Raw genomic sequence first — 11,363 nt, 5'->3', positions numbered from 1 at the left:
ATGTGGATCCAGGCTCTACTCTGATGTCTAAATTGTCCCCCAATAAGATCCTTGCTTCCTACTTTAGCTTTACCAACTTTATGGTATGAAAGGTAAGGGTATTCCTAATTCCCAAAACATGGAGAGTAGATTCTACACTTTTATCTCGTTCTTTCAAAGGTTTGAACATTTGTGGAAGTTTGCTTGTTTTCTCAAGAAACACTTTGCTTCACGTTGTGATTTAGAAATAGATTTGTCTGGCACTGTGGCACTGTCCTCCCATTGTTCATCTATTTGCTCCAGCGGACACCAGTAACGTCTCCATTGTGAGACTTGTTGCTGTTTTTGGCATAAAAAATATGGCATGGGGAGCTTTCCAGGCTCTGCCACGTGGATGGGATACTCTCCGTAGCTTGTAGGGCTCTCCGAGAGGAGTGGAGGAATCAAACCTCTGTGGACCACGTGCAAGACAAATGCCCTACCTGCTGTGGTATCGCTTCTGCTCGGATTTGTCTGATGTAAGGTATTTTGTAATTGTGGAAATCATGATTATATAAACATTACTAGGTTATTCAGTATTGTGAAATTATAGAAAAATAAACAAACCAGTTATTCAATGGATTATCAATAACATCAGTGAAAGATTTCTATATTACCTACTTGGAAGAACTGATTTCTATCGCGTGTCTCTGTAAAGTTCTAACTACCTATATCTTGGAAGAACTTCAGTTTGTAAGCAGTGAAAGGACTACTGATAATGCTAAAGTTGCTACACTATTATGGCTAGGTAAATTATTAATTCATCTAAATATAGTACTCCTAATTTTATGAAGAAAGTCAAATCACATTAAATGCCAGAGCATCTTGAAATTCATATATTGTAGAGCAATTTAATATAAGGTTAGGGGACAGAGAGATAATGTAGCATAGAGGGCACTTTGCATGCAGTCAGGCAGCATCCCAAATGGTCCCCCGTATAAGATTTGATTCCCAGCATCTCATATGCTCTCCCAAGTCCACAGAAGTGATCCCTGACCACAAAGCCAGGAGTACATTCTGAACACAGAATGGTGTCTCCCATAAGTGGCTAAGATATTTTATTTTATTTGCAAATTTTATACATTTTATTTTCATAAAGTAGTTCACAATAGATCATTAAAGATAACATTCAAACACCCAACCCTACAGCGAGCAACTGCCCACCACATTATGAGGGAAGGTTTGAAGTTTGCTGTATTTCATTCTGAAACAGTATAAGTCCACATATAGAAGAATACAAGCAAGTATGTTAAAACCAAACAAATCTGTGCTACTTTAGGCACATCAATGGGCTTAGAGTATAAAGGTCTCATGGCCGTGAATGCGGCCCCATGCTCCAGAAATACTGTGTCGATCTCTTCAGGGATCTTTATTTTATAGTCTCTGGTTCTAGGCCTTTGATGAGACTACACAGTGCTGGGAGCAGTTTCCGGGTGTGGCTGTCAAGCTACTGGAAAACTGGGGACCTGGGGGGAGAAGGGTTAGTCCCAATCCGAGCAGGCTTGAAGACCTCAGCCAGGGTCCTGCGTACCTGGGTTCCTCTGCCAGTTCCTTTATGGGTGAGGCTCATTTGAGGGTGGGGAGAGTGGCCTTGAGTATGGCTTTGGTTGGGTTCTGGAGGTTTTCGTCTGCCAGGGCTCTGTTTGGGGTGGGTAGGGAAACTCAACCCTTCCCACGAGGTGCCCCAGTAAGACAACCTGGAGAGGGGTCAGGAGACTCTGCATCACTCTCTTCTGGGAGAATTATTTTATAGTATCTGTATGTGTGGCCAAGATATTATAAAAATGTAATATAAAAATAATAAAAAATGCTAATTTCAACCCACATGCAATTATAAGCATATAATTAATGAAGAAGTAATAAAAACAAAACCAGTAAACTTTGATAACAAAAAGTTTACTTAAGGATTTCAAGGTGGCAATAGGAAAAAGAAGAGATACTAAAACAAGTAAATTGGTGGGATTTTCTTGCAGCAATGCAATTTTATTTTCAAACAAAACAAAATTACAAAAAATAGTGCTAGTGGATTACAATCCAATATACAGTTAATTTTTATAGGATCCTTAGGAAGTAATTATAGACTAATTAAAAAAACGAGAAAGTTATAGTAACTAGAATGTGAATTATTCATGTCCGAGTCACCTGGTTATTAAAGAATGTCACCTACTTTCAAGAAACATTTTATTTAAAAATTAGCTTTGTGTGACTTTTGGAACCAGTCTACTAATGCCATTAAAGAAATATACATAAACAATAATAGAGTTTTGATTCTATGAAATATTATGAAAGGAATATAAGAAATAAGGGAACTTGCAAAGCCCTATGAACTTTGATGTTTACTGAGGGACCTGTAAAATTTACTAAGTTCCTGCCAAGTCCCAGTTAGAGTCACAGCTGGTAAATTCTAATGAAACAAATACAAGTCTGGAGAGCACAACTGAAGTGTTCCTGTGACTATCCCCTGGGAATAGTTAACATGCACTTGCTGACTATCGTCCTTCTCACTGTGTGGGCTTCCTGTGTCCAAGGACAAGGTAAGTTGAAAACAGATATAAAAATAGATAAGAATACTATAATACTGTATTATTTATTTGCATGTATCTAAAACTTGAAGGATTTGAGAGAGCAGAAACCTCTTTTTAAACTGTCACATACAATAACCACTGTACTATCACTCTGACCCCCACAACTACAAAACATTTTGGCAATATAAAAATACGCTTACAAATTCTTTAGATATATGTCTCAAAATATGTATTTCATTCAAACTGTATTAAGGTTGGTTCTTGTATGAATACTCTTTCTGTCGTGGGCAAGAGGAAAGAACAACGAGAAGAATTCGAAAAATGCCTGGAGAACTGCAAACTCGCTCTAGCAGGGCAGAGCGAAGAAGTGTCCAATGGTCTCTTTATTTTTTTTTAATTTTTTATTAGTGAAACACCATGAGGTACAGTTGTAGACTTAAGAATTTTGTGCTTGGGTTTCAACTATACAATGATCAAGTACCCATCCCTCCACCAGTGCCCATTTTCCACCACCACGGGTCCAGTATCCCACCCCCCCCCATCCTCCTCATTCGGCCCTGCCTCTGTGGCAGGGCTCTCCTTTTTGTTCTCTCTCTCTTCTTTTGGGTCCTGTGGTTTGCAAAAGAGGCAGTGGGTGACAATCATGTTTGGTCTATAATCTGCTTTTAGCATGCTTCTCCAATCCTGGAAGGATCCTCCAAACACCCTATATTTGGTGCTAACTTCTCTATCTGAGCTCCCTTTTCCCCTAGCACATGTGGCTGAACTCCAAGTCATGGAGCAAAATTCCTGGTACTAATCTCAGCCACTCTTGGGTGTTAGTCTCCTATTTTGTAACTTTTTGTTCCCCAGATGAAAGCAATCTTTCTATGTCTATCCCTCCCTTTCTGACTCATTTCGCTTAACGTGATACTTTCCATGTAGTACCATGTGTATGTAAATTTCATGACTTCATCTTTTCTAACAGCTACATAGTACTCCATTGTGTAGATGTACCAAAGTTTCTTTAACCAGTCATCTGTTCTCGGGCACTCAGGTTTTTTCCAGATGCTGGCTATTTTAATGAGGGCTGCAATGAACAAACAAGTGCAGATGTCACTTCGACTATACTTTTTTGCCTCTCTGGGATATATTCCCAGGACTGGTATTGCTGGGTCAAATGCGAGCTCAAATTCTAATTTTTTGAGAATAATCCATACTGATTTACAAAAGGGTTGGACCAGTCGGCATTCCCACCAGCAGTGAAGGAGGGTCTTTTTCTCGCCACATCCACGCCAGCACCGGTTGCTTTTGTTCTTTTGGATGTGGGCCAGTCTTTGTGGTGTGAAATGATATCTCATTGTTGTTTTCATCTGCATCTCTCTGGTGATTAACGATGTAGAACATTTTCTCATGTGACTTTTAGTCATTCGGATTTCTTCTTTGAGAAAGTTTCTGTTCATTTCCTCGCCCCATTTTTTGATGGGGTTGGGTGTTTTCTTCTTGTGGAGTTCAACCAGTACCTTGTATATCCTTGATATCAACCACTTGTCAGATGTGTATGTGGCAAATATCCTTTCCCATTCTGTAGACTGTCTTTGTATTTTGGTCACTGTTTCTTTTGAGGTGCAAAAGCTTCTTTTTTTAAGATAGTCCCATTTGTCTATCTCTGTTTTCACTTGCTTGGCCAGTGAGTGGCGTGACATCTTTGAAGATACCATTAGCTTCAATATGATGGAGGGATTTGCCAACTTGTCTTCAATGAACTTTATGGATTTCGGTCTGATGTTGAGGTCTTTAATCCATTTTCATCTTTCTTTTGTACATGGCGTTATGCAGAGACCTGAGCCGCCTTTTTTGAATGTAGCCATCCAGTTTTGCCAGCACAGTTTGTTAAAGCGGCTTTCCCTGCTCCACGTCACTTTTCTTGCCCCCTTATCGAAGATTGGATGATCATATGATTGGGGGGAGTTATCAGTATATTCAACTCTGTTCTATTGGTCTACAGCTCTGCCTTGGTTCCAGTACCATTCTGTTTTAATTATTACTACTTTGTAGTAGAGTTTGAATTTAGGGAGGTTGATTCCTCCCATTTTCTTTTTCCCAAGAATTTTTTTAGCTATTTGTGGGGGCTTATTGTTCCTTATAAGTTTCAGGAGTGTTTGCTCCATTTCTTTGAAGAATGTCATGGGTATCCAAATAGGGGTCGCATTGAATTTGTACAATGCTTTGGGAAATATTGCCATTTTGACAATGTTAATTCTCCCCATCCACGAACAGGGTATATCTTTCCATTTCCTCATGTCCTCTTTTAGGTCCTGAAGTAGTGTTTTGTAGTTTTCTTTGTATAATTCCTTTATTTCCCTAATTAGTTAAGCTGATTCCTAGGTACTTGATTTTCTGGGGCACAATTGTGAACGGGATTGTTATCTTCATGTCACTTTCTCTCTTTCAATATTTGCTCATAGGAAAGCCATGGACTTTGGGGTATTGAGTTTATAGCCTGCAACTTTAGTATACAAATCCATTGTTTCTAGGAGTTTCTTGGTAGAGGTTTTAGGGTTCTCCAAGTATAGTTTCATATCTTCTGCAAATAGTGAGAGCTTAATTTCTTCCTTTCCTACTTGGATGCCCTAAATATCTTTTTCTTTCCTAATCGCTATTGCAAGAACTTCCAGTAATATATTGAACAGTAGTGGAGAGTGTGGGCATCCTTGTCTCGTCCCTCTTCTCAAGGGGAAGGCTCCCAATTTTTCCCCATTGAGGATGATGCTTGCTGTAAGCTTGTTGTAGATGGCTTTAACTATATTCATGAAAGTGTGCTCTATCCCCGTTTTGGTGAGGGTTTTCATCATAAACAGGTGCTGGGTCTTGTCAAATGCTTTCTCTGCATCTACTGATATGGTCTTATAATTTTTAACATTTTTTGTTGATATGATGGATTATGTTGATTGATTTCCGAATGTTAAACCATCCTTGCATCCCTTGGGATGAATCCCACTGGTCATGGTGTATGATCTTTGTGATGAGTTGTTGAATTCTATTTGCTAGTATTTTGTTGAGAATATTCACATCCGTATTCATCAGGGATATTGGCCTGTAGTTTTCTTTTATTGTGGTGTCTTTGTTTTCTTTTGGTGTTAGAGAGATAAGTGCTTCATAGAAACTGTTTGGGAGAGTTTCTGTTTGTTCAATTTCCTGGAAAAGCTTGAGAAGAACTGGCAATAGGTCCTCTTTAAATGTTTGGAAAAATTTGCTAGTGAATCCATCTTGTCCTGGGCTTTTGTTTTGGGGAAGAATTTTGATTACAGTTTCAATTTCCTTGATGTTAATGGGGCTATTCAGGTACTCTATATTTTCTTGATTCAGCTTTGGGAGATGATTGAATCCAGGAAGTTATCCAATTCTTCTAGATTCTCTTGTTTTTTGGCATACAGAATTTCGAAGTAGTCTATGATCATCTTTTGAATTTCTTTGGTTTCTGTTGTGATATCCCCATTCTTATTTCTGATTCGATTTATTAGGGTTCTATATATCTGTTTCTTTGTGAGTGCTGATAATGGTTTATGTATCTTATTTATTTTCTCGAAGAACCAGCTCTTGGTTTCATTGATTTTTCGGATTGTTTATTTGGTTTCCATGTCGTTGATTTCTACTCTAAGTTTTATGATCTCTTTCCTTCTACCTGATTTGCGCTCCTTCTGTTGATCTTTTTCTAGGATCTTGAGCTGTGAAGTCAAGTTGTTTATGTGCATCTTTTCTTCCCTCCTGAGATAGGCTTGCATAGCTATACATTTTCCTCTTAATATGGCTTTAGCTTAATTGCATAAGTTCTGGTAGTTTGTGTCTTCATTCTCATTTGTTTCCAAGTATCTTTTGATTTTGTCCTTGATTTCATTCCTGATCCACTCATTGTTCAGCATTGAGTTGTTTAATTTCCAGGTGTTTGATTTGGTTCTCCGTGACTGTGTGTGATTCACATCTATTCTCAATGCATCATGGTCTGATACTATTGTTGTTGACACTATTTCTATCTTCCTGATTCTATTGAGGTATGTTTTGTGGCCTAAGACATGGTCTATTTTGGAAAATGTTCTGTGAACACTGGAGAAGAATGTGTATTCTTTCTTTTGGGGGTGTAAAGCCCTGTATAGGTATATAAGCCCTTTCTCTTATATTTCTTCTTTCAAATCCATTGTTTCCTTGCTGAGTTTTGTTCTTGTTCATCTATCCAGAGATGATAAGGCGATGTTGAAGTCTCCAGCTACTAGTGTGTTGCTAGCAATGTCCTCCTTAAAATCTGTAGCAGTTGTTTTAAATATTTAGCTGTTCCCTCATTAGAGTGTGATTTCTTCCTGTTGTATGTATCCCTTGAGGAAGAGAAAATAGCTTTTGCTGTCCCTTCTAATCTTTTTCAACCTGAAGTTAATGTTGTCGGATACAAGTTTGGCCACCCCAGCTTTTTTGCGGGAGCTGTTTGCTTGCAGGATTGTTTTCCATCCTTTCACTTTGAGTCTGTATTTGTTCTGACTGTTGAGATGAGTTTCTTGCAGGCAGCAGAGTGTTGGGTTCTGTCTCTGAATCTATTTTGCCACTGTGTGTCTCTTATTTGGTGAATTTAGACTGTTGACGTTGAGAGAGATTATTGTTATGGGGTTTTGTGTCATCTTTCTGTAAGTGTGTGTTGTGCTTGTAGGGTGTGTCTTGTCTTTTAGTAGCCTCTTTAGGCCTTGTTTTAGGTTTGGTCTGAGTCTATGAAGTTCCTGAGCTGCTGTTTATCTAGAAAATAGTGTACTGTTCCTTCGATTTTGAGTTTAGCTGGATAGAGTATTCTTGATGAAGCATTCATTTCAGTGAGTTTTTTTCACTATATCCTGCCATTGCCTTTGGGCTTGGAGGGTTTCCTCTGATAGGTCTGCTGTGACTCTAATGGATGCTCCTTTGTATGTGATTTCCTTCTTTGACCTTGTTGCTTGCAGTATTGAATCTCTATCGCCATTCTATGATATGTCTTGGAGTGCTTTTGTAAGGGTCTCTTTTAGCTTGCACCCTTCGGGCTCCTTGAATCTGAATGGCTGCATTGTTGAGCTCTGGAAATTTTTCAGCAATGATTTGTTTAACGGTGTTTCTTTCATTGGGATTGTTTCCCTGAGCTTCTGGTACTCCAATGATTCTAATGTTGTTACTCTTGGAATCATCTCCTAGAACTCTGATTCTCTGTAGAGCTATTTTGAGGTCCCTTGCCACTGCTTGTTGTTTCCTTGGTTCAGCTGGTCTTCCAGCTCACTGATTCTCTCTTCAGCTGCGGTCATTCTACTATTGAGGGCAGAGACTGAGTTTTTCATTTCATCTATGGAATATTTTATTCGTGATATTTCTGCTCTCATTTCTTCCTGTAATTTATCGATATTTTCTGTCATGCTACTGGAAATCTGTCTGACTGTTTCATTGAGTTGATTGAACATCTTCATGACTTCATATCTGAATTCTTTGTCAAAGTGGTCCCTTGGGTGAGCAGTATAGACAGAGACTTCTGGATTCTTTTTGTTGTCATCCCCATGTGGTGGGGATTTGCGTTGTTTCTTCATGTTGGTATGCAGGTTTGGGGACTTGGTTGCTTGGTATGGCTAAACTACCTGCGGCTGCATGAGCGGCAGCCTGATGAAAAATAGGTCACACCCACTTCTACAGAAGCCACGCCTACTTCTGAAGAGGCCACAACCCCACATGAACCTGGTATGTGTGGGGGGACTAATGACTGGGTAGAGGAGAAGACCAGCACAGCTTGTCAGAGAAGTAGGGGAGAAGAATAGCACAGCTTGTCTGAGAGGACACCTGGGGGGCTTTCAGGGAGAAATCCAAGTCCTGGTTTCGAGTACCGGTGGATGAACTGACCTGGGTTTGGGAGAAGATCAGCACAGCTTGCGGGGCAAAGAGGAAAAGGCAGATGCTCAGGGCTGCTTTTCTCCCAGCTTCCGAGAGGACGACCATGGCCTCTTTAATTAACTATCCTATGCACTCACATCTAGTGCACTCAGTACAAAGAAATCATTGGCGGCGGGTGGGGAGGGAAGGGGTTACAGGAGGGTCATAAGGACATCAAAGCTTACTTGTTCTGTCATGTGTGTAAGCCCAGTGGTCATAATCTCCAGAGAGGAATGCAAGGCCAAGAAGTCTGGCACCATGAACTATAGCCCCTTGAAACTGGAGTGATAAGGGGATGTGAGAGAATGTCTGCATCCCCAAGCTGAGCTGGGTTAGGGATCTGTGAGAAAGGGAAGATTGCATCTGTGTAATACTAAGATCTAAAAGGCAGCCAAAGGAAGAGGTGTTAACCCTTTCCAAACCAGTCTGGACACTGGAGTCATGGCTTGATCATTTTCATGGGGCCTGTGTTCCTGACTGCTTGTAGGTCAGTCCCCAAGGAATCATCCTATCTGTTCTCCTTGGGCACCAACCGTTGGTATTTAATTAATTAATACTTAACCTTTGGGAGTGATATAATTTTATAAACTTTTATACACAAATATTAGTTCAGATTCATAAGTCAAATTCATGAAGTCAACAAATATAAAGTTTATATGTTTTTTAATTATAGCTTAATAAAAAGAGATGAGGGAGAAAGAGACAGAGAGAGCAGAGAGAGAGAGTTTATCATACTACTGTACCAAAGCCTAAAATGGTACATTAGTATGTCAGGCTAATTGGTGGTGAGGGGAGAAGTTTGAGGAAGAGGGTGAAAGGGATACTGGGGATGTTGGATATTAGTGCTAGGAAATGTACACTGGTGGAGAAATGGGTGTTGGAAGACTGAAACCCAATCATGAATAACTTTGCAATTGTCCATTTCCTAGTGATTCAATACAATATTTTAAAATAAAATGTAAAAATAAAACATCAAAAATGTTGCCAAGTAAAATGAAAGGTTCCAATAAATAACAATAAATTATAGTCTAAATGTCACTGGCAAACATAAAGTAAGGTCTTGCTCAAGGGGCTGGACCACATGCCATGGATTCAGTCCCTGCCACCACATGGCTTCCTAAGGAATGTCTGGTGGCCCCTTTCACCAGCCAGTCCTGCTAGACCAAGCATTGAACCACTAAGCCTACATATGTGGGATGAATGATGCCAAGCATGACACCAGGTACTGAGTTCTAATTAGGAAGCCATCATCTTCCCGCCCAATACTATTTGGATATTCTTACTCCTAGGGATTTACAACATGTGTGGGTACAGAATTAGGTCTTCAAGGTGGTAATTAAGATAAAACTGATTTCAAGACACATAGTGAGGCGGTAGCAATGGTCCAAAGTTAACAGAATGGGAGAAGTTATCTACATAACTGAATTGGGTAGGGGATAAGTGGGACTCCAGTAAGTGACTTAAAAATACTTTGACTTTTTACAGTGTGAAAAGTAATAATAAAAAATTGTTTTTGCATCTTCTTAGCATATATAGTCATATGCACATAGTCGTATAGACTGGCTTCAAAAGAACTGAAACATCATGAGGTCCTTTTGCTTTGGTGGGATGGGTTCCCGTAATTGTGATTAGACCTTGTTCCTGGCTTATGTGCTCAGGGGTCACTCCTGGTGAGGCTAGCAAGAAAATAAGGTATTCCAGTCAACCAACCTAGGTCAACTGCACACAAGACAAGCAAAAAGAGATCCGAATTATTCCAGTTTTCAGATCCGAGTGCAGTAGAATAATGAAGCTATATAAATAGTAAGTTCATTAAATAAATATTAATATTAAATAGAATCATCTGTTGCCATAAAATGCTATTTATTCTTTTAGGAGGAACTTGTGACTTTCCCAAAATAAGACATGGAAGCATATATAATGAAAACAGACATGAGCAACAGTTCCCAGTTGCTATTGGAAAAAATGTCTACTACTCCTGTGAACAGAGCTTTGCATCTCCAAAGCAGTCAGTCTGGACACGAATCGAGTGTACAGCAGAAGGATGGTCCCCAGCTCCACTGTGCCTCAGTGAGTAACCCGCTCCTCATTGTCCGATGGAACCAGGGATGTTCTGTGAGCAGAGAGCAATGCTTTATGGGGTGACAGAATTTACAGAAATATAGGAGAAGGGCTTGAGGAGCTCACAAAGATATTTACTTTTATATAAGTTCTTGTAGCATGAAATAAGTAAAAGAAACCAGTAATTTACAGATGCTATAGACTCTAAGTTCTTTAATTTAGTTTTTTTCCAATCTGGAGAAGCCAGTGTTCTCTTTTGAACATCTCTCTCTCTCTCTCATTCTCTCTCTTTCTCTCTTTATCTTTCACTCTCCCCTACTTTTCTTAAATTTTTGCAAAAAAATTAATGAATTATTTCACTTGAAATGTTAATGAGAATAATTTCTAGTGCCAAAAACTTAGACAGACTTTTTTGAAAATCATATTAAAATTTTACCTAACACGTGGTTTTTCTTTGTTTTTCTTTTTTGATATTTTTATTAAAGACCTGTGATATACAAAGTTGAGTTTCAGGCATATAATAATTTCCAATACCACTCCCACCACCAGTGTCAACCTCCCTCTACCAGTGTTCCCATATTCCTGACCCACCCCAATCACCACCTCATCCTCACTTGTCAAAAGTGTCACAGGCACGTTACACAGTTTCAGTGATTGCTACTTAGATGTCCTGATTTCAGTGTTGCTGAGTCTGTGTTTGGGATCTCTGGATGACTATAACACTCACCCATATCATCGGTATGACTCAAGCCCTGATGCCTGTTCACCCAATACTTTGCTTTCTCTTCTTCCCTTCTTGATTTCTGTCTTTGTCTCTAAACACTGGGGCCTCCGGTGATTTAGGCATCTCCCTTT

At 39.4% G+C, this 11,363-nt stretch overlaps 1 protein-coding gene across 1 annotated transcript in view; it reads left to right on the top strand.

The window, feature by feature from the left end:
- Positions 1–2,418: 2,418 nt before the first annotated feature.
- Positions 2,419–11,363, top strand: part of LOC130019978 (complement factor H-like) — a 67,907-nt gene continuing 58,962 nt past the window's right edge. The window contains exons 1-2 of the mRNA XM_056110575.1: positions 2,419–2,552; positions 10,323–10,517. Of these exons, the coding sequence (XP_055966550.1) occupies positions 2,426–2,552; positions 10,323–10,517 (322 nt within the window). The 5' untranslated portion in view covers positions 2,419–2,425. The remainder of the gene's footprint in view (positions 2,553–10,322; positions 10,518–11,363) is intronic.

The sequence above is a fragment of the Sorex fumeus genome, unplaced genomic scaffold, assembly GCF_029834395.1.
Source record: "Sorex fumeus unplaced genomic scaffold, SorFum_2.1 ptg000010l, whole genome shotgun sequence".
NCBI classification, from domain to species: Eukaryota; Metazoa; Chordata; class Mammalia; order Eulipotyphla; family Soricidae; genus Sorex; species Sorex fumeus.
Note: the sequence above shows the minus strand (reverse complement) of the source record. Positions and strands in the feature narration are given on the sequence as shown.